The 20,302-nt window shown below is 44.7% G+C and overlaps 1 protein-coding gene across 1 annotated transcript; it reads left to right on the forward strand.

The window, feature by feature from the left end:
* Positions 1-13,848: 13,848 nt before the first annotated feature.
* Positions 13,849-18,683, forward strand: LOC127293808 (putative B3 domain-containing protein Os03g0621600). Its single transcript, XM_051323473.1, has 7 exons — positions 13,849-13,976; positions 14,755-14,881; positions 15,240-15,556; positions 15,632-15,758; positions 17,175-17,655; positions 17,749-18,005; positions 18,268-18,683. The coding sequence occupies exons 2-7, from the start codon at positions 14,768-14,770 to the stop codon at positions 18,520-18,522; spliced, it is 1,551 nt and encodes a 516-aa protein (XP_051179433.1). The 5' UTR covers positions 13,849-13,976; positions 14,755-14,767; the 3' UTR covers positions 18,523-18,683.
* Positions 18,684-20,302: the final 1,619 nt, after the last annotated feature.

Consider the following 20,302-nt stretch of genomic DNA (forward strand, 5'->3'; position numbering starts at 1 on the left):
GAAGCTTCGTGGCAAAATAGAACCCTGGGCGTTGATTTCGTCCAATTCCGAGAATATTTCTTTACTAGGATTTCTGAAACCAAAAACAGCAGAAAACAGTAACTGGCTCTTCGGCATCTTGTTAATAGGTTAGTGCCGGAAAATGCATAAATACGACATATAATGTGTATAAAACATGTAGATATCATCAATAATGTAGCATGGAACATAAGAAATTATCGATACGTCGGAGACGTATCAGCATCCCTAAGCTTAGTTCTGCTCGTCCCGAGCAGGTAAACGATAACAAAGATAATTTCTGGAGTGACATGCCATCATAACCTTGATCATACTATTGTAAACATATGTAATGAATGCAGCGATCAAAACAATGGTAATGACATGAGTAAACAACTGAATCATAAAGCAAAGACTTTTCATGAATAGTACTTCAAGACAAGCATCAATAAGTCTTGCATAAGAGTTAACTCATAAAGCAATAAATCAAAGTAAAGGTATTGAAGCAACACAAAGGAAGATTAAGTTTCAGCGGTTGCTTTCAACTTATAACATGTATATCTCATGGATAATTGTCAACATAGAGTAATATAACAAGTGCAATATGCAAGTATGTAGGAATCAATGCACAGTTCACACAAGTGTTTGCTTCTTGAGGTGGAGAGAGATAGGTGAACTGACTCAACATAAAAAGTAAAAGAAAGGTCCTTCAACGAGGAAAGCATCGATTGCTATATTTGTGCTAGAGCTTTTATTTTGAAAACATGAAACAATTTTGTCAACGGTAGTAATAAAGCATATGAGTTATGTAAATTATATCTTACAAGTTGCAAGCCTCATGCATAGTATACTAATAGTGCCCGCACCTTGTCCTAATTAGCTTGGACTACCGGATCATCGCAATACACATGTTTTAACCAAGTGTCACAATGGGGTACCTCCATGCCGCCTGTACAAAGGTCTAAGGAGAAAGCTCGCATTTTGGATTTCTCGCTTTTGATTATTCTCAACTTAGACATCCATACCGGGACAACATGGACAACAGATAATGGACTCCTCTTTAATGCATAAGCATGTGGCAACAATTATTATTTTCATATGAGATTGAGGATATATGTCCAAAACTGAAACTTCCACCATGAATCATGGCTTTAGTTAGCGGCCCAATGTTCTTCTCTAACAATATGTATGCTCCAACCATTAAGGTGGTAGATCTCTCTTACTTCAGACAAGACGGACATGCATAGCAACTCACATGATATTCAACAAAGAGTAGTTGATGGCGTCCCCAGAAACATGGTTATCGCACAACAAGCAACTTAATAAGAGATAAAGTGCATAAGTACATATTCAATACCACAATAGTTTTTAAGCTATTTGTCCCATGAGCTATATATTGCAAAGGTGAATGATGGAAATTTTAAAGGTAGCACTAAAGCAATTTACTTTGGAATGGCGGAGAAATACCATGTAGTAGGTAGGTATGGTGGACACAAATGGCATAGTGGTTGGCTCAAGGATTTTGGATGCATGAGAAGTATTCCCTCTCGATACAAGGTTTAGGCTAGCAAGGTTATTTGAAACAAACACAAGGATGAACCGGTGCAGCAAAACTCACATAAAAGACATATTGTAAACATTATAAGACTCTACACCGTCTTCCTTGTTGTTCAAAACTCAATACTAGATATTATCTAGACTTTAGAGAGACCAAATATGCAAACCAAATTAGCAAGCTCTAAGTGTTTCTTCATTAATGGGTGCAAAGTATATGATGCAAGAGCTTAAACATGAGCACAACAATTGCCAAGTATCAAATTATTCAAGACATTTTAGAATTACTACATGTAGCATTCCCAATTCCAACCATATAACAATTTAACGAAGAAGATTCAACCTTCGCCATGAATACTATGAGTAAAGCCTAAGGACATATTTGTCCATATGCAACAGTGGAGCGTGTCTCTCTCCCACACAATGAATGCTAGGATCCATTTATTCAAACAAAAACAAAAACAAAAACAAACCGACGCTCCAAGCAAAGCACATAAGATGTGACGGAATAAAAATATAGTTTCAGGGGAGGAACCTGATAATATTGTCGATGAAGAAGGGGATGCCTTGGGCATCCCCAAGCTTAGACGCTTGAGTCTTCTTAGAATATGCAGGGGTGAACCACCGGGGCATCCCCAAGCTTAGAGCTTTCACTCTCCTTGATCATATTGCATCATACTCCTCTCTTGATCCTTGAAAACTTCTTCCACACCAAACTCGAAACAACTCATTAGAGGGTTAGTGGACAATAAAAATTAACATGTTCAGAGGTGACACAATCATTCTTAACACTTCTGGACATTGCATAAAGCTACTGGACATCAATGGATCAAAGAAATTCATCCAACATAGTAAAAGAGGCAATGCGAAATAAAAGGCAGAATCTGTCAAAACAGAACAGTCCGTAAAGATGGATTTTATTGAGGCACCAGACTTGCTCAAATGAAAATGCCCAAATTGAATGAAAGTTTCGTACATATCTGAGGATCACGCACGTAAATTGGCTTAATTTTCTGAGCTACCTACGGGGAGGCAGGTCGAAATTCGTGACAGCAAAGAAATCTGAAACTGTGCAGTAATCCAAATCTAGTATGAACTTTACTATCAAAGACTTTACTTGGCACAACAAAACACAAAACTAAGATAAGGAGAGGTTGCTACAGTAGTAAACAACTTCCAAGACTCAAATATAAAACAAAAATACTATAGTAAAAACATGGGTTGTCTCCCATAAGCGCTTTTCTTTAACGCCTTTCAGCTAGGCGCAGAAAGTGTATATCAAGTATTATCAAGAGATGAAGCATCAACATTATCTTGGGCTTTACCCTTACCTTTCTTGTTCTTACTCTTTGGCTTAGGGAATATATGGCTACCCCCGGGTGTAGAGGTGAATTTTAGGATGCCTTCTCTCATGTCTATGACTGCTCCCAACAGTTTCAGCAGGGATCTTCCGAGTGTGATTTGTCTTGTTCCTGCGCATTCAATGACAAGATAATCAATGGATATTGTTCTCCCAAGAATGGTTGTATGCACACCCGCAGCTATCCCTTTAGGAATTATAACAGAGTTATCAATAAGAGTTATTCCTTCTCCCCCTTCAGCGAATTCCCAAAGTTTCAAAGATTTATGAATACTCTTAGGCATTAGGCAAAATTCAGTCATAATATCACAATTAGCATGAAGAGTTTGGTCACCTATGACAATTTTAATAGTAGGATCCCATAATGAAGGTTCAGAGTTCACTAAAACTTGATCAAGACGGTTACGAATATATCCATAATTTTCATTTAAGCGAGATGCACTTGTCTCAAGAGTGTTTAATCTATTATAAATGCTAATAAGGGCTGAATCAAAGTTATTAGCTGAATCATGTGATGCAACCAACTTCTTTATGACATTAAAAACTTGATCCCCATTGCAATGAAGGAAATCTCCTCCCACTAGAGCATCCAAGGCATATCTATAGCGAATCATAAGACCAAAATAAAAATTACTAAGGAGTAAACTTAGAGTCATTTGAGGTTCAGCTTTACGATAAGAAGTAAAAATCCTGGACCAGGCATCTTTAAAACTTTCCTCATCCCCTTGTTTAAAAGTAAAAACTAATTCCTCAGGTGAAGAAGTAACAGGTACAGAGCTAGACATGATAACAAAAGTAAACTAAATGCAAGTAACTAATTTTTTTGTGTTTTTTATATAGAGTGCAAGACAGTAAATAAAGTAAAGCTAGCAACTAAATTTTTTTGTGTTTTGATATAATGCAGCAAACAAAGTAGTAAATAAAATAAAGCAAGACAAAAACAAAGTAAAGAGATTGGGAAGTGGAGACTCCCCTTGCAGCGTGTCTTGATCTCCCCGGCAACGGCGCCAGAAAACAGTCTTGATGCGCGTATAATTGACACGTTCGTTGGGAACCCCAAGAGAAAGGTGCGATGCGCACAGCAATAAGTTTTCCCTCAGTAAGAAACCAAGGTTTAATCGAACCAGTAGGAGTCAAGAAGCACGTTGAAGGTTGATGGTGGCGGAATGTAATGCGGCGCAACACCAGGGATTCCGGCGCCAACGTGGAACCTGCACAACACAACCAAAGTACTTTGCCCCAACGAAACAGTGAGGTTATCAATCTCACCGGCTTGCTGTAACAAAGGATTAACCGTATTGTGTGGAAGATGATTGTTTGCAGAAAACAGTAAAGAACAAGTATTGCAGTAGATTGTATGCGATGTAAAGAATAGGACCGGGGTCCACAGTTCACTAGAGGTGTCTCTCCCATAAGATAAAAGCATGTTGGGTGAACAAATTACAGTCGGGCAATTGACAAATAGAGAGGGCATAACAATGCACATACATGACATGATAAATATAGTGAGATTTAATTGGGCATTACGACAAAGTACATAGACCGCTATCCAGCATGCATCTATGCCTAAAAAGTCCACCTTCAGGTTATCATCCGAACCCCTTCCAGTATTAAGTTGCAAAACAACAGACAATTGCATTAAGTATGGTGCGTAATGTAATCAATAACTACATCCTTAGACATAGCATCAATGTTTTATCCCTAGTGGCAACAGCACATCCATAACCTTAGAACTTTCTGTCACTGTCCCAGATTTAATGGAGGCATGAACCCACTATCGAGCATAAATACTCCCTCTTGGAGTTAAGAGCAAAAACTTGGCCAGAGCCTCTACTAATAACGGAGAGCATGCAAGATCATAAACAACACATAGGTAATAACTTGATAATTAACATAACATAGTATTCTCTATCCATCGGATCCCGACAAACATAACATATAGAATTACAGATAGATGATCTTGATCATGTTAGGCAGCTCACAAGATCCAACAATGAAGCACAATGAGGAGAAGACAGCCATCTAGCTACTGCTATGGACCCATAGTCCAGGGGTGAACTACTCACTCATCACTCCGGAGGCGACCATGGCGGTGAAGAGTCCTCCGGGAGATGAATCCCCTCTCCGGCAGGGTGCCGGAGGAGATCTCCAGAATCCCCCGAGATGGGATTGGCGGCGGCGGCGTCTCAGTAAGGTTTTCCGTATCGTGGCTCTTGGTACTGGGGGTTTCGCGACGAAGGCTATTTGTAGGCGGAAGGGCAGGTAAAGAGGCGGCACGAGGCGCCCACACCATAGGTCGGTGCGGCCAGGGCCTGGGCCGCGCCGCCCTGGTGTCTGGCCACCTCGTGGCCCCACTTCGACTCTCCTTCGGTCTTCTGGAAGCTTCGTGGCAAAATAGGACCCTGTGCGTTGATTTCGTGCAATTCCGAGAATATTTCTTTACTAGGATTTCTGAAACCAAAAACAGCAGAAAACAGCAACTGGCTCTTCGGCATCTCGTTAATAGGTTAGTTCCAGAAAATGCACGAATATGACATAAAGTGTGCATAAAACATGTAGATATCATCAATAATGTGGCATGGAACATAAGAAATTATCGATACGTCGGAGACGTATCATTTACGAACTACCCCTAACATATCAACATGGTTCACCCCTTTCTTCCTAGTATACGGATCTGAAGCAGTGCTTCCCTCTAACATCATCCACGACTCATCGCGAGTTTCCGCCTACAACAAAGAAACAGCTGACGAGGCCAGACAGCTATCTGTGGACCTGATCGAAGAAGCTCAGAATTTGGCTGACCAGCGTTCCACCATTTACCAGCAAAAACTCAGACGCTGCCATAACCGTCGAGTTCGGAATCACTCGTTTAGGGTGGGCGACCTGGTCCTCCGCCTTCGACAGGTGAAAGAGCATAAGTTGCAATCTCTATGGGAAGGATCCTTTGTCATCAGCAAAGTGCTACACAATAGATCATACTACCTCGTTGATTTCCGTGAGAAAAAAGATAGACCTGCAAATTGGTACCGGAAACGAAAACGAGAGGATCCGGATGACATTTACGATGAGACAGATCGTCCCTGGAATATAGCACAGCTACGTCCTTTCCACACTTAGAAATTTTTCTGAATTACATACTGTGTAATAGTTATACATGACCAATGAAATAAAGCATATGGTTCACTCTTTGAGTCTTTTACCTCCTTTACTTGTTCATTTTTAGATCATGTATGTTTTCCGACTAAAACCGCAGAGCTGGATATTTCCGCCTAGGCGTGTATGAAAGTTGTGATTTTTCAAAATCGTCCTTTAGGACGTAAGCTTAAGTTTTCTGGTGGATAAATTTTCCGTTGCGAACTCGTGGATTCCTGGTAGCGACTTCCGGCACCTTGGCTGGGGGCTTGTTTCCACGGTTATTGACGGATTGTCATTGGGATTCGTCACCGCAGGCGAGCGTTTCCGGCTAAAGGTCTTCCGGCTTGTGGAAGGTCAAGTGAGCAAGCCGGAAAACTTAGAAACTAGCACTTGCTTTTTCAACGAACGAAACATGCATTCATAACACATAAAGGATCGCAGGATAAGTTTTCCGCCCACATGCAGTCGTTTCATCCCTAGCTACTTAAAAATACTTAAGTCTTATTACAAACCCACTCCGGGGTCAAAATGATGCAATTTCATTGTTTTATGACAGGTTTCACTCGGAGACATGGTCATCGTCCTCCGAAACTACGTACGCGGAGCCGTCACCAGAATCATCTCCGAAGTCTTCGCTCGAGTGGTTGGCGCTGGATCCGGAGCCTTCCTCAACATCCTCATCTTCTTTGTCTTCCTCCGCGTCAGAAAACCCCTCGGGAAGATCATACTTGTTATACCAGAACGAGTGATTAACTCGTTCGGCTAACAACCTGTCGTACCCTTGGGTTTCCGCGAGGGCGATCTTGATGTTGGTACCCTTCGGAACTCCGCGCGCGACGCTCGCGAAGTCCATGGCAGGGAAATGCACTTTGCACATTGCCAAGGTGAGGTAGGCGACCCCGCGAGAGGAAGATGCTTGCCAATCCTTGATGAGTTCCGGCACCATCCGCATGATCTTGGTCATTCTATCGATGAGTGTGGTTCCGGCTCTCTTCAGGTTCAAGGACTTGGCGATTTCACGACAGGCTCCAAAAATATCGTCGATGGAATTCTGCGCATCTTCATATGCCTCCGTCCTGCTGAGGGGAGACTCTTTGGTCCACTCGAATCCGACAGACGCTGTGAACTAATACGATCAGTTTCTTCCGCGATAGAGGCAGAATAAATATGAAAAAGCCGGGGTACAGCGAGAAGTATTTATGGAAGATCATTTTGTCGATGTTTTCCACCTCCGTCTCGTAAGTCTTATTCTTTGCCGCCAAAGTCTTGATCCTCTAGTGACTCTTCTTGAGCTTCTCAGCCAGATCTGATACGTTCTGCGTGTTTCTCCTCGAGTTCTCTTTTCATTTTGGTTTCCTTCTCGGAGGATTCCTTGAGGAACTTTTGGAGGGATTCACGCTCGGCCTTCAGGACTTCGAGCTCGGCGGAAATTTCTTTGATGGAGGGGAGGTTAGCAATTTCTTCTAAAAGGCGGAAAGTACAAAAACAAACGCAGTTATACATTATACTCGTCCACAATCAGGAATGCGTTGAGAAGCTTGGGGCCAATCCGGAATCCTTACCTTCATGTTTCTTAACGCGGGTCTCCAGGATTGAAATAGCCTTCTGGCTCTCCGCATTAAAATAGCTTTTGTGCAGCCCTTCAATCTCTGTCTTTTGCTCCAGCACAAGGACACGCAGATCTTCGTGCAACTTCCGAGTGTTCTGAGAAGCAGGTACGAGCTAGCCGGAAATTGCAAATTCTGGGGGCTGGACGCGAAGTTAAAATCCTTAGTCTGGGAAAATTTTAAGTTTCCGCTAAGGTACACAGTTAAAAGCATCGGCTCACACATATTACTCGGAAAATGTATAAACCAATGCTTGAGGGCTGGTGTTACCTGGCGCACATTCTTGTGCTTTGCAAAAAAGACTTTGAGGTCGCTCTCGAGATCGTTCAGCTCTTGTTGCTCTGTTTCCGAGGGCCCCCACACTTCATTCATCAGATTGGAAATTTCCGCGTGACGTTGTGCTAGGGGGACCTTTTGCAGAATCGGAAAAAACTGTGGGTGCGTCTGCGGCGTACCAGTTGCACGACTCAGAAGCAATTTCTTTTCAACATCATGAGCCGGAGCTTCAGCCGAGGTGACATCTGGTTGTTCAGGCGGAGGATGAGATGAGGACGCGCCCTTGCCGGATTCACCCTTACCGGATTCAGCGTTTGGCTCCTCAGGAAGGTCATCAAGGTCGATGACGTCCTTTGGATTCGGCGGAGCGGACGAAGAGGCCTTTGGTGGAACCTCCACTTCCGGTGTAATGGGCATTGAAGTCAGAGACGGCTTGGCCTTCTTCTTGGGGTTCTTGGGGAGCTTTCTACCGGAACTTTTGCTGCGTACAAGGAAGGGCATAGCATTTAGCATATGCCGGCTAATGGTAGCGAAAGAATTTTAGACGGAAATCAAGCACTTACGAAGACGTCAGGAAAAACTGATCAATATTGGGTTGGGATTGCTTGTTGGTGTCAATTTGATTGAGGCGTTGCTTTTCTTTCTCCACCCTCCGGGTAGCCACAACGCTTGGCGTTTCGCGGGCACGCTTTGAGGCTGGGCCGGAGGGTGCAACTCTCTTGCGCTTGGCGGGACCTGAGATCTCAGGGATTTCCACGTCGGAAGCAGCCTCGGGGTCGGTGGTTCCGGTGTGAGGAACTCGAACTAAGGTTCCGAGATCCTTCTCCTCGAGGTCCTCCAGCTGAGCACATAAATACTTAGACAAGTATTGCAAGAGCAAAAAGGAACTGGTGATTAAGACAAGAAACATACCGCGATCCCGAAGCCGTTGGTGTGGATGTCAATGTTGCACACGTGGATCGGAAGATCACACGAAATCTTGATCAGCACCCGGATCCGCTTGTCCAAGGCGTCGGAGGAGAGGTTATCTTTGGAGGCGCGCATAAGGTCGTCGCGCCCCGTGTACTGGAACATTAGGCGGTCCCGGTGCTGCAGAGGTTGGATCCGCTTCGTGAACCAGGACATTGTAAGGTCCTTCCCTGATAAGCCATCTTCCGTCAGCTTGCAGATTCGCCTTACTGCTCGAGTCAGTTGAGTAGACTCAGACAGATGAGGGAATTGTGCTAGCCGGGTCGGAAACGTCCTTCAGATAGAAGAAGCCTCCTGACCAGTACCACGCATATTCATGGTGGTCAGTGGGCGGATAGACGTGGCCATGACGGAGCTTGAACGTGATAGTTCCGCAGGTGGCCAAAGAAGAAGTTTGTGGAACTTTCTCCTTCTTGACGGAGAAGTAGTATTGGAAGAGAGAGAGTTCTGGGGTTACACGGAGGTGGCCTTCACACAGCGTTACATGGTTGCTAATGGCCAGGATGCTGTTCGGCGAAATGTTATGAGGTTGTAGCCGTACGCCTTTAGGATTTCCATGAAGAAGTCGCTGGGCGGAAAGGAGAAGCCTCGCTCGACGAGCGCATTGGTCACCACCCATTCTCCGGCTTCAGGAGAAGGAGTCAGGGAACCCGGAATCGTACGCCAGGATCCGGGCCTTAAGAATCCCTCCGCCTTGAGGTTGCGGAGTTCAGTTTCCGTGGTGGTGCAGGGCCACCACTTTCCCTTGGCTTCGCTCTCTCGTGCGCGAGCTTTAGATTTCTTGGCGGCAGCTTCTTTCGCCTTCTTTTCCGTTTGATCGGCTCCGGCAGTTTCTTCCGGATTCGCCGATGCCCCCTCGATGTCTTTGCCGGAGTCCTTTGAAGGCTCCAGCTGGACTGGGACAAAGGGAGGAGGGGCGGAGGAGATTGGCGTCGCCATGATTGGCTCAGACGCTGATGGAGGCGGAGTTGAAGAAGACATCTACGAGAAAATGCGAGTTGACTAAACTTAGCTAGATCCGTTATTAATGCCCTAGTCATCCCTACCAAGTACGGCGAGAAGATGAAGCTCGAAGGACTTACCGGAATGGTTTCCGCGGTGGTCGGAGTCGCCGGCGGTGAAGTTTTCGCTGCGGTGGCTCGCCGGACTCAAGAACAGTATGAACTGGATGAACAGCTCACGTTGGCGCTTGAACTCCGGTGATCTTCCGGCGGGTTCTGGCACAACGGAGGAGGAGCTCGGAGGCGGCGCTGTGACGAGAGGTGAAAAAGGGGGTGAATGGGAGAATGGGGTGAACGGTGAGATATTTATAGGCTGAGGGAAGAGATTCGTGCTCTGCATCCTGTGGTCGGAACGCAAGCGTCGCGCCGTTGGATGGCTGACACGTGTCGAAAACCCTAAGCGGTGAAAATGGCTAAGGATAAGTTACTGCTCAAATCGCCCGAAAATGGCGACAAGATTGGCGGAACCGTTTGAACTTTTCGAGGTTCCGGGTAGCAGTTTGAAAACTGTCAACCGTTATATCAGCAGGGGAGTAACCCGGAGACGCATTGTATAAATGATGTCGATGGATGAAGTCCCGCGGGATAAAGGTATTTTCCGACTTAAAAGTTAGGAAAGAAGAAAAAGTGAAGTTGGAGTTCTTCAAGTTTCCCCATGTTACCGAGAGGATTGTTGGAAGCCACAAAGCTTTAGCAAGGCTGAAACAAGAGGTGAATCTCGAAGAACTCTGGGGGCTACTGTTGTGGGTATACTTCATGGGTGTACCATCGACAGTGCCTAGATCCGGCAAGCCCGGGTGGCCCACATATGGTGATGTGGCATGTGGCCCATCGGGCGGCCCAGTTGCTGTAGATCGTGAAGGATGAAGTCCAGCCCAGGAGCAGGGAGCCGGATCCCAACCGACCTACGAAAGAAGGCCGGATCCGTGGAGGCCCGTAAGGTATCCGGATCTGGTACGACATAGATGGAAGGCGGATCCTTGATGTACACGGCAAGACATTGTACCGTAGTTAGCCAACTTGTATTCCGGCTAGGACTCTCCATGTAAACCCTAGATTTGTGCGCCTTTATAAGCCGGATCCTGGGAGCCTTAGAGGCACAACGACAACTCATTGTAACAACGCGAAAGCGCCCGTATAATTCCAGACAAGCAACAGTAAGCCCTATCTTCGAGCAGGTGTTCCGAAGCTGAGTAAATCGCGTACTACCGTCCCGAGGACTCTCCTCCCTATGGCCCCTACTTCTTCTCCCCCTCGTGAGGATCCCTCCTCCGGGGTACCGTCAAATAGGCAACGACACATATTTCGAAGTTGCTCCTCGAGTACTATGTCGCAGTTCTAGGGTGAAAGCCCAATGTCGTGCCTTCATTGGTTGTAGCTAGCAATGACATTGCTAATGGCATTGTTTTGTGAATACATGCTTTCTTTAGGGTGAAAACTTAAGATCTTTGATCAGATGACAAGAACGCTTGTGGATTGTTTTCCTTCTTAGATATTTCGCTTTTGGATAATCACTTTGGCCGTGTAGGTGTTGTCTTCGGTGATGGTTATAGCGTTGCTGGTTGAGAGTGTTTCACCACCACGATGGGCCATTGTTTTCTATTTCTATTTCTCCTTTTGTTTTCATTTTTTTGTTGGCTATGTGCATTCGTGTTGTTATTCTACATCTTGTTGGTGTAGAGTTTGGGTGTAATTGATATGTTGAAAATATTAATATATTTTGTTTGCCGAAAAATATCATATTGAAATATAATTCACGTTGAATCTGATATATTGATTTGATATTCTATGTGTTGATGATTTCTTTTATAAACTTAGTCAAAACTTACATGGTTTGATTTATAAAAACATCTTATACGCGTTTAAGAAGTAATCTACAAAGAGTTGGACTAAGGGCATTTCCAGCGGCCGCAATTTGGACACCCAAATTATCCGTGGGCGTCCGTTTGAGTCGCGTGGCAGACGCGGAAATGGTCGTGCGTCCGTTTGCGTCTGGGGGACACTCCAGCGGGGCGACGCATTTTCGACACGGGCCAGAATTCAAAAAAGAGGTTCTAGCCTCAAGTTTGCACGAAATTACAGCCTCAAATTGAGGTCTGAAATGAGTACATCACACTTTGCACATATAGAGGCGCAAAGTGGAGTCCAAAATGGGCACAACAAGGCCTGAACAGCAATGTAAAAAGTCCAAAAGGAGGCTAGGGTGTTGGGCGCAGGGCGCCGGCGATCAGGCGTCTCGCGCGCGGATTTCGGCGCGCCTCTTCATGAACCAGGCCCTGGTGTCGTTGTCGACACTGCTCAAGTCGGCTAGCATGATCCTTGTGTCCTCTGCACGGATCTTGGCCTCGGCGTCCATCCTCCTAGCCTCGGCGTCACGCAATTTGGCCTCGGCGTCTGCCTTTTGGACCTCAATGACCTCTTTCGTGAGGTTGAGGAAGATGGCAGTTGCAGCCTCTTTTTCCAGATGCCTCTTCTCGTCCCTAGCAACCAAGACGGTCTGATTGTCGGCCATAATCTTCTCGAGGCTCTGCGTGAACGCAATGGCATGTGCCTCCCGGACTAGATCGGCCTTGGTAGCCTTATGACCGCGGGGACGAGGTGGAAGGGCTTGAAGGCCATGATCGTCGTCTTCGCCGTCGAGGTTGACCGCTGTCCCATTCTTCACAGCTTCATCGTAGGCCGCAAAGCTTGTCCTCCACTTCTCCGCGTCCTTGAGCAATTCCCAGCAATGGACCATATGGTACCCCTTCTTATGCACTGCCCTAAACCTCTCCAAGGCTCGGGATACCTGCAATTACGCCAAAGCCGGCAATGATGCACATAGAATGATGAATTTAGAATAGAATGATGATGGTTGTATCTTGTTTACTACTGAAATGACGTCAGCGCCGCTTACGGGGTGATTCATAGTATCTTCGACGGCCGAGCAGAACTTGCTTGTCTCTTGTTTGATGTAGTTCCATCTTTTTCTGAGGGACTCTTCCGTGCGAGGGCTTGGGATGTGGTAGGGCAGGTTCATCTTGGTCTCGTTGTACTGATGCACGACCTTGGCCCAATACACCTTGCCCTTTTGTTGGGCGCCATTTATACAGTCATGGCTTGTTGCTAGCCACGCCTCGCACAAACACTTGTCGATCCTCGTCGTCGATGAATCCTCTTGTCCTGTGGCTCTCCCCCTTCTTCTTGGTAGCGTTGTCCGTGGTGATGACATGCTCTGTTGGCGCGTCGTCAAAGTCGTCGACGCACACGGGTGTTGGCTGCGTTTCAGTGGTCTGGGTGGAGAACAGCCGTGCGTTTGCGATGTCCTCCGCATCCTGCGTCGGTGCCCACTCATGGTGCGGGCCTGTCCCGGCCCGATCGTCGCCAATGAAGCCTCCGCCGTAGATTATGCTCTGGATGTCTGTCTCACGGTGGTCCTTCCAATAGGCCTACGAATGATCACACGTCAGACGCATGATACACGACAATCACACACATTGAGAGAGCTCACGTACCGGGTCGTTCATCGTCGGGGCAGGCGTTGTCATTTCGTCGAACATGTTGCGGGGCTCCGGCCTCCTCTCCTCCGGCAGCTGGCGCATCTTGTGTGTCGCGCCCGGGCATGAGTCACCGCTTCTAGGCGTCCGATTGAGGTCGGCAACCGGCGCCCGTTCAACTGCAGCGGCGCGCCGTTGAACTGCACCGGCGCCACGCCGGAGGCGAACTACGACGTCGGGTGGCCCTGCAAGGGAGCGGGAGTTCCAGGACGCAGCTGGGAACTTACCGAGCTCACCGACGAGACCGGAGGAGCGACGCCGGTGATCCCCTCTCGCTTGACGAGCATGTACCCCTCCTCTAAGCTCGGATGGAGGGCTACTTGCGCGACGCCGACTTTCACCTGCATCTGCCACGGCAGCTGGTTGGCTGCCCAGACGCATTTTCGATCACGGCGGCCGACACGCCGCTGGAGATGCCCTAGTGCTATGCTGGACAAGCACTCTCCACTCGGCGTCTCGGCCTCGTCCCATCTAGCAGAGCTGACGGCGGATAGCCGAAGGCAACGCGGAGGAGAACAAAAGTGAGGGATTAAGCAAGGTAAGAATCATGTGGTAGTCCTAGGTGAGAAAAATCTAAGCATCATATTCCCAGTAGTCTTCCTTTCGCAGCACAGTCTACTAAAAGAACCCGGATGATATTCGCAGTCCTTTCATTTTGTATTCGCGTAAGTCTGGATCCAGCATCATATATCCCTCATTTGTAAGGTCGATACAACATACAAGTACATTTATGCATGTACAGATGGGGAAGGAAGACATGCATCTTGTTGTGATTCCGGAGGCCAGCGCTTGACGACGGCGACGGCCAACGCCAGGGTGTTCTGCAAGCGCTCTTGATGACGATGAGGCATTGAGGCCGACGGAGCGTCACGACGGAGAATCGATTGCCGGCGGGGAAATCGACAAAGGGGAGGCCATGAGGCCTTACCTCTAAAAAAACAAAGGGGAGGCCGAGACTTGAGTGAGGAATCTTGGCAAAGGGGAGGCCGAGATCGGTGAGCCGGTGTCGGTGCAGCCCATGGGGGCGGCGCGATGTTGGCGAACTGGGTACAGCGCGGCGCGGCCAGATGAGAGAAAGTCGGGTTCATGGAGAAAACTTTTTTTTTCTTTCTTTCTTGTCCAATCCAACAGGAATCCTCTCCTGTTCGAATAGTTTTTCTTAGGGTAAGATCGAATAGTGATGGTTTGAATCGAAGTTACATGATCTCCAAAAAAAACTAATACTCCACATGAATTCGGGTCAAGCACAAGCTTCTTACTGTTAATGACTTCATATCCTCTTACCATATTTCATTGCTAATAATTTTGCAATGCAGGCTTGATAAAAGGATGTGCACGCCTTGCCAAAGGTGTAAACTGTGGGATGAGCACCTGTACAAGAATTTGGATGATGAAAAGAAGTATTTCTTGGTTCTTATGATGGGTGATTTCCAAGATGGGATGGTAAACCTATTTTTAAAGACCACTTCCTACTATTTCTAAATGCCAACGATCTAGTAATTTCAGTTCTGCTTGCTAGTTCTTTACTTCAAGAGTAGAGTACTTTCAAGCTTCTGATTATTTATCTTGTTAATTTGGTGTCTATGTATTTGAGGCTACTAGCGTTGAGGTAGTTAGTTCACACAAAATTTTGCTTTTCTTTATTGCAATTACTGGGAAGATCGACAGACATTTTCCTTGTTTTTGTCCTAACATCTTAATCGGGTATGAGAGTGACAAAGTAAAACCTTGATTATAACTACTACTGTCTTTTAGAGCTTGTTCATAAATTTTATGTCTATTTATTTAATATCTTCCGCAGATAATACCAGAAGAACTTGTGCGGCGTTTGAAAGGCAAAATTCCAACAAAGATCAAGCTACATACCCAAAATGATCAGAATCACATTATTGCTGTTGCCAAGAACCAAGAAAAGCTTGTCCTTACAGTGGGTTGGAGTCAATTTGTCGAAAGCTATGATCTACAGATGGGTGATTCCTTAATATTTAATTACAATGGAGACTCTCAGTTTAATGTCATACTATTTGATAAACTTGGTCGAGAGAAGGCATTATCGGCTGTTGTGGATCCTTTTATGCCTCAGGTCCAAGATAGGCGCAGCGACACACATGAAACTGGGTAAAGTATCAGTTTTTTAGTTCATTGCTTTATTTGCTGGACCAAATTTCAGTTCACTTGCCGTTTTGACTGCAGGTCTTATAAGAACATGGATGCGCCTTGTGAAAGATGCAAAAGCTGGCTTGAATATCACTACATGAGCTTGGATGATGAAAAAAAGAATTTTTTGATGCTTATGATTGGTGATTTTCAACATGAGATGGTAATTCACATTGAAATGCAGCACCATCCCCTTATGTCATTTACTATGTTGTTTTCTAAAAATCATTGATTTTCTTATTTCTAGTATAAATTGTTTTGTGATGTCTATTTCTGACCTGACTGAAAAGAATACTAAATATGTATTTGGTACAAAATAGACCCCCTTCGCTGGCTAATCCCGGTACTCTACCCTTCCATGTTCATACCACGGTTCTGAACCAACCAGTGAGCCATGCTATTCCCATCATGAATCTGATGGGCTGTGTAGGTTTCACAAAAATAATAACAGTGTGCTCGTCACAGGCTGAAAGACGCAATATAGATTACAATCCATGATACACCCGTGCAGCAGAAATCCTATTACTAGACTGCCACCTCAACTGTTGAATGAAACCCATGCTACCAATCTACCATATACTCCATATCGAATCCCGTGCCTACACACCCTGAAGTGAAGACCACGGCATGTGCAGCCCTATGTATGATCTATAAGAATCTGGAATCTTCTTTTTTGTTGTTAGAAACCACATTAGTACGAGTCTACGCCAATTCCAAATATCCAAACATAAAGCACACACTAGCTAATTCCAAACATATTTGAGTTACTAGTTTGTGGTAGGATATCAATGGCCACAAAGACCATCCTCCACAACCGACGTGCTGAGGGACATTTTTTCGACAAAGAGTATATATTAATAATATCGCGAAGATACCAATTACAGCTAGCCTCTGCAACAACGCATTTCCCTAGCGGCATTACGGATGCGCACAACCCAAAAAAGTGCCGAGGGACATGAAAGAAACAAATGCTAAATTGCGTTTTCCTGATCACAGTAGCAACACTTGCTGTCATTTCATCTGCGTTTCTCTAGGTAATCCTTGGTTTAAACTACTTCTCTCCACAAATACCAAATAAAGAATTTGACTTAAGTGGGATTTTCAGTTCCCAAATAAATTTCCTGCAATCCACTTGTGTCCTGGAGGTCCTGGGTTCGAATCAGCCTCCTTGCATAATAAAATGCAAGGGAAAGGCTGCCTAGAAATACCCTTCCCCAAACCCCACAATGTGTGGGAGCTTTCAACACTGGTTACGCCCTTTTGAATAAATTTCCTGCAAAAAGGATGGCTATAGTTCACCATGTCGGTGTACATTGGTTTGACCCAAAAGGACCCTGATGTACTGCATGTACCGTCCACCAGAACTTATCCTCCTCATGTGATAAATGTATGTGCATTAATCTCTGAACTAGCTAATATTCAGCGGCTACCCGGCCATAACATGGGCCAGTAAACCATGTTTTCTCTGAACAGTGTAATAGAGTTATGGGTAAATACTTGGATTATACTAGTGATTATCTTTTATATCTGGTTTGTAAATTGTCCATTCAAACAAGAAATTAATTAGCTATTTCTCCAGATCATGCCAGAAGAATTTGTTCAGCGTTTCAAAGGCAAGATCCCAGGAGAAATCAAACTTGAAACACAAAATCGTTGCAGCTATATAATTGAAGTTGTGAGGAACCAAGAAAAACTTGTCCTTACAGCGGGATGGGGAAAATTTGCTGAAACCTTCGGTCTAAAGATAGGTGACACTATAATATTCAGATACAATGGGAACTCTGAGTTCAGTGTCATAATCTTTGATGAACTTGGCTATGAGAAGGCATTATCAGCTGTTGTGGATCCTTTTCTGCCCCCTGTGCAAGAAAAGCATACAAGTGCTACTGAAACTGTAAAGAGTTCGGATTTTCATCCCCAGCTCACGGAAATGCAGCCACTTACCACAGTGAATAGGCTGCCAATGGAGTCACCACGAACAGAAAGACTGAGGCTCCGAAAGCACAAGTCATGTCAAAACAACTGGACCACAATGTATTCATACTCTTCTCAGGCATCAGGTCTCAGTTTGCCATTATACAAATATACCTTTCCTTGCAAATCGTTCTCATTATTATATAGCTGTATTTAATACTTCTATTTTCTTTTCACAGAAGATTCTTTCTCCTCTGAAGATGGCCATGGACTAGAGGATCTTCCTGGTTCCAATTACACTGTCAGGAAGAAGAAGATGAGGCTATCTTCAATTCAAAAGGAGCATCTGAAGGATGGTTACATTATCACCCGTAAGACCAAACTAACTTCAGATCAGATGGAAGAGGTGAAGCGGAAGATCCACTCTATACACTCAGAGATCCCCATCTTTGTTGCTGTGATGGGCAAGTCCAACCTTGATTCAAAATGCTTCCTGGTAAGTTCCATCTTTTCTTGACGTTTTTTTTTTTTTTTTTTTGCTTTGATCATGTGGGCGTCTTCCTAAACTGTTGTGTTCTTGGAATATTAATGAAAGCACTATTCTCGATGTTGTAGATTCATAGCCAGTCATCTCTGAATTTACATATGGTTTGCTTTCGTGGTGTGTTACTAATTTAGGAAGCAGTGGCATGTTAGTTTACCTCTAATCTTTTCATGCCATTATATCTACTTACTCTTGCGTTAAAATCTGTAAACAGACTTTCCCCAGCACCTATGCTGAGAAATATCTTCCAGAGGAGACACAGTTGTATCTTCAGCTGCTTGACAAGGAATGGGAAGTATCCGTTATTGATAATAGTGCACGTAACGAGAAAAAACTCGGAAGCGGATGGCAACAGTTTGTGAAGGACAACAACCTGAAGATGGGTGACATCTGCCTTTTCGAACTGTTGAACAATTCGAGCAGGTGCACCATGGAAGTCTATATCATCCGCGTAAACGATGGCAATTGATCGATATGGCATAGTGATGTTGTTGCAGAATTTCCGGAGAGCGGTGGATTGGTAATGCATTTCGTTGGCTAGTGTAATTCCTGTTGACGCTGGTAGTGCTTTTGTATTGGCTAATACTCCGTACTAATCATATAATATACTGAAACATGCTTTTAATATCAGTGTACTCTTCTCTTCGGATATTGGTAACTTTTTCTGGTTTACTTTCGCTGATTGAGCTCTTCATCATGCCCCCCCTGGGATAAAATCCAATGCGCTCTTACCACTGGGCCAAGAGCCCATCCACTACTTTAGGCAAACACACAAATCACAAAATCAATGGTTAGAAAAGACAAAAAAAAATTAGTTCCTCCCGTCCATATTAATGGACTCCACTTTATCTAGATTGGTATGTATCTATTTAAAATTTTAGACTAGATGCATGTGTATCTAGATAGAGTTAAATCCATTGAAATTAGGGAGTACTCGATTTGGCTTTTGACATGTCTTTTTTATTTTTGTGCGGATGAGATGTGAAAAATAGTTTGATGTAAATTTTGTCATGTATAGCCAGGCATGTATATGTACTCTATATTTTATGAAATTTTTCGAGAGGTAAAAGTGAAGCTTCAATTATTAAAAATACAAACGAGCTCATTTTTGGAAGTAAACAAAAACCTGCTTTTTTGAGGGAAACCATAGGATTGTGCTGCGAGCTTTATTTTTTCGATAAAAGGCATTTTATTACTCGAAGTATTAAGCATTACACTCAATCTCAGCATAGCTAAGATGCACACAGCCGTTTAAGAATCCAGAATTTAACTAAAAAGAGTACACAAAGATCAAAAAGGAAAAAAAAAGCCAACTGGTCCATATCTTCATGTGTCTCTATCCTACGGCTATGCAGCTACCTATGTTGGTAAATAAACTCCTTAACCGTATTCTCCAACCGTGTAGACATCTCCATAAATAGCTCTCGGTCCTCTAAGCGTTGAAGCGGCGACCATGAACGGAGCATAGCGGTACACCTGTAAATAACCTGCATAATAGAACAATTTTTGTCATTAAAAACCTTGTCATTTCTACACAACCAAAGCGACCATACAACTGCAATCGCTCCCATTCGGATAATCGTTTTATACCTGGAATCCACCCCATTTAGCCAATTTCCAAAAACGTTAGCAATACTACGAGGTGGATACATGGTAGATCATATCTCAATGATTGACCATATAGATCTAGCAACCCGACAATTGAAGAAAAGTATTCTGTTGTCTCTTTTTCGTGACAGAACACACATTTCTTAAAATCCTACCAGTTGCGTTTCGCAAGGTTATCTTTAGTAGGAATCACACCTCCACGGAGATAGCATGCAAAGACCTTTGTTTTCAGATGTATCTTCATCTTCCAGATGGATTTGTTATTTACAATCGGTTGAGTAGGAATGCAAATGGTTGTGTACATAGAGCCTATCGAGAATATATTCCATTCTTGTTAAGACTCCACCGGAATTCATCGGGCCCCGAAGCCAACTGTATTGAATCTAGCCGCTGAAGCAGCTCGTTCCAAGAGTTTAGTTGGGGGCCAATAAGGCCGCATATGAACGTTACCGAGGGGGATAAGAGCATCTCCAATCGCATCACCCAAACGACGTCCGACAAAAGCGCCAGATTGGTCGTTTAGGGGATGTCCGGACCGAATCCACGTTTGGCGGGCTCCCGTTTCTAGCCGCGTCCCCCAAACGTGACCTCCAAACAAAAAGCAAGTGTAAAAATTGTGTCTGTCGTCCCTGATAGAGGGA

Source organism: Lolium perenne, chromosome 4 (genome assembly GCF_019359855.2).
Source record: "Lolium perenne isolate Kyuss_39 chromosome 4, Kyuss_2.0, whole genome shotgun sequence".
NCBI lineage: Eukaryota > Viridiplantae > Streptophyta > Magnoliopsida > Poales > Poaceae > Lolium > Lolium perenne.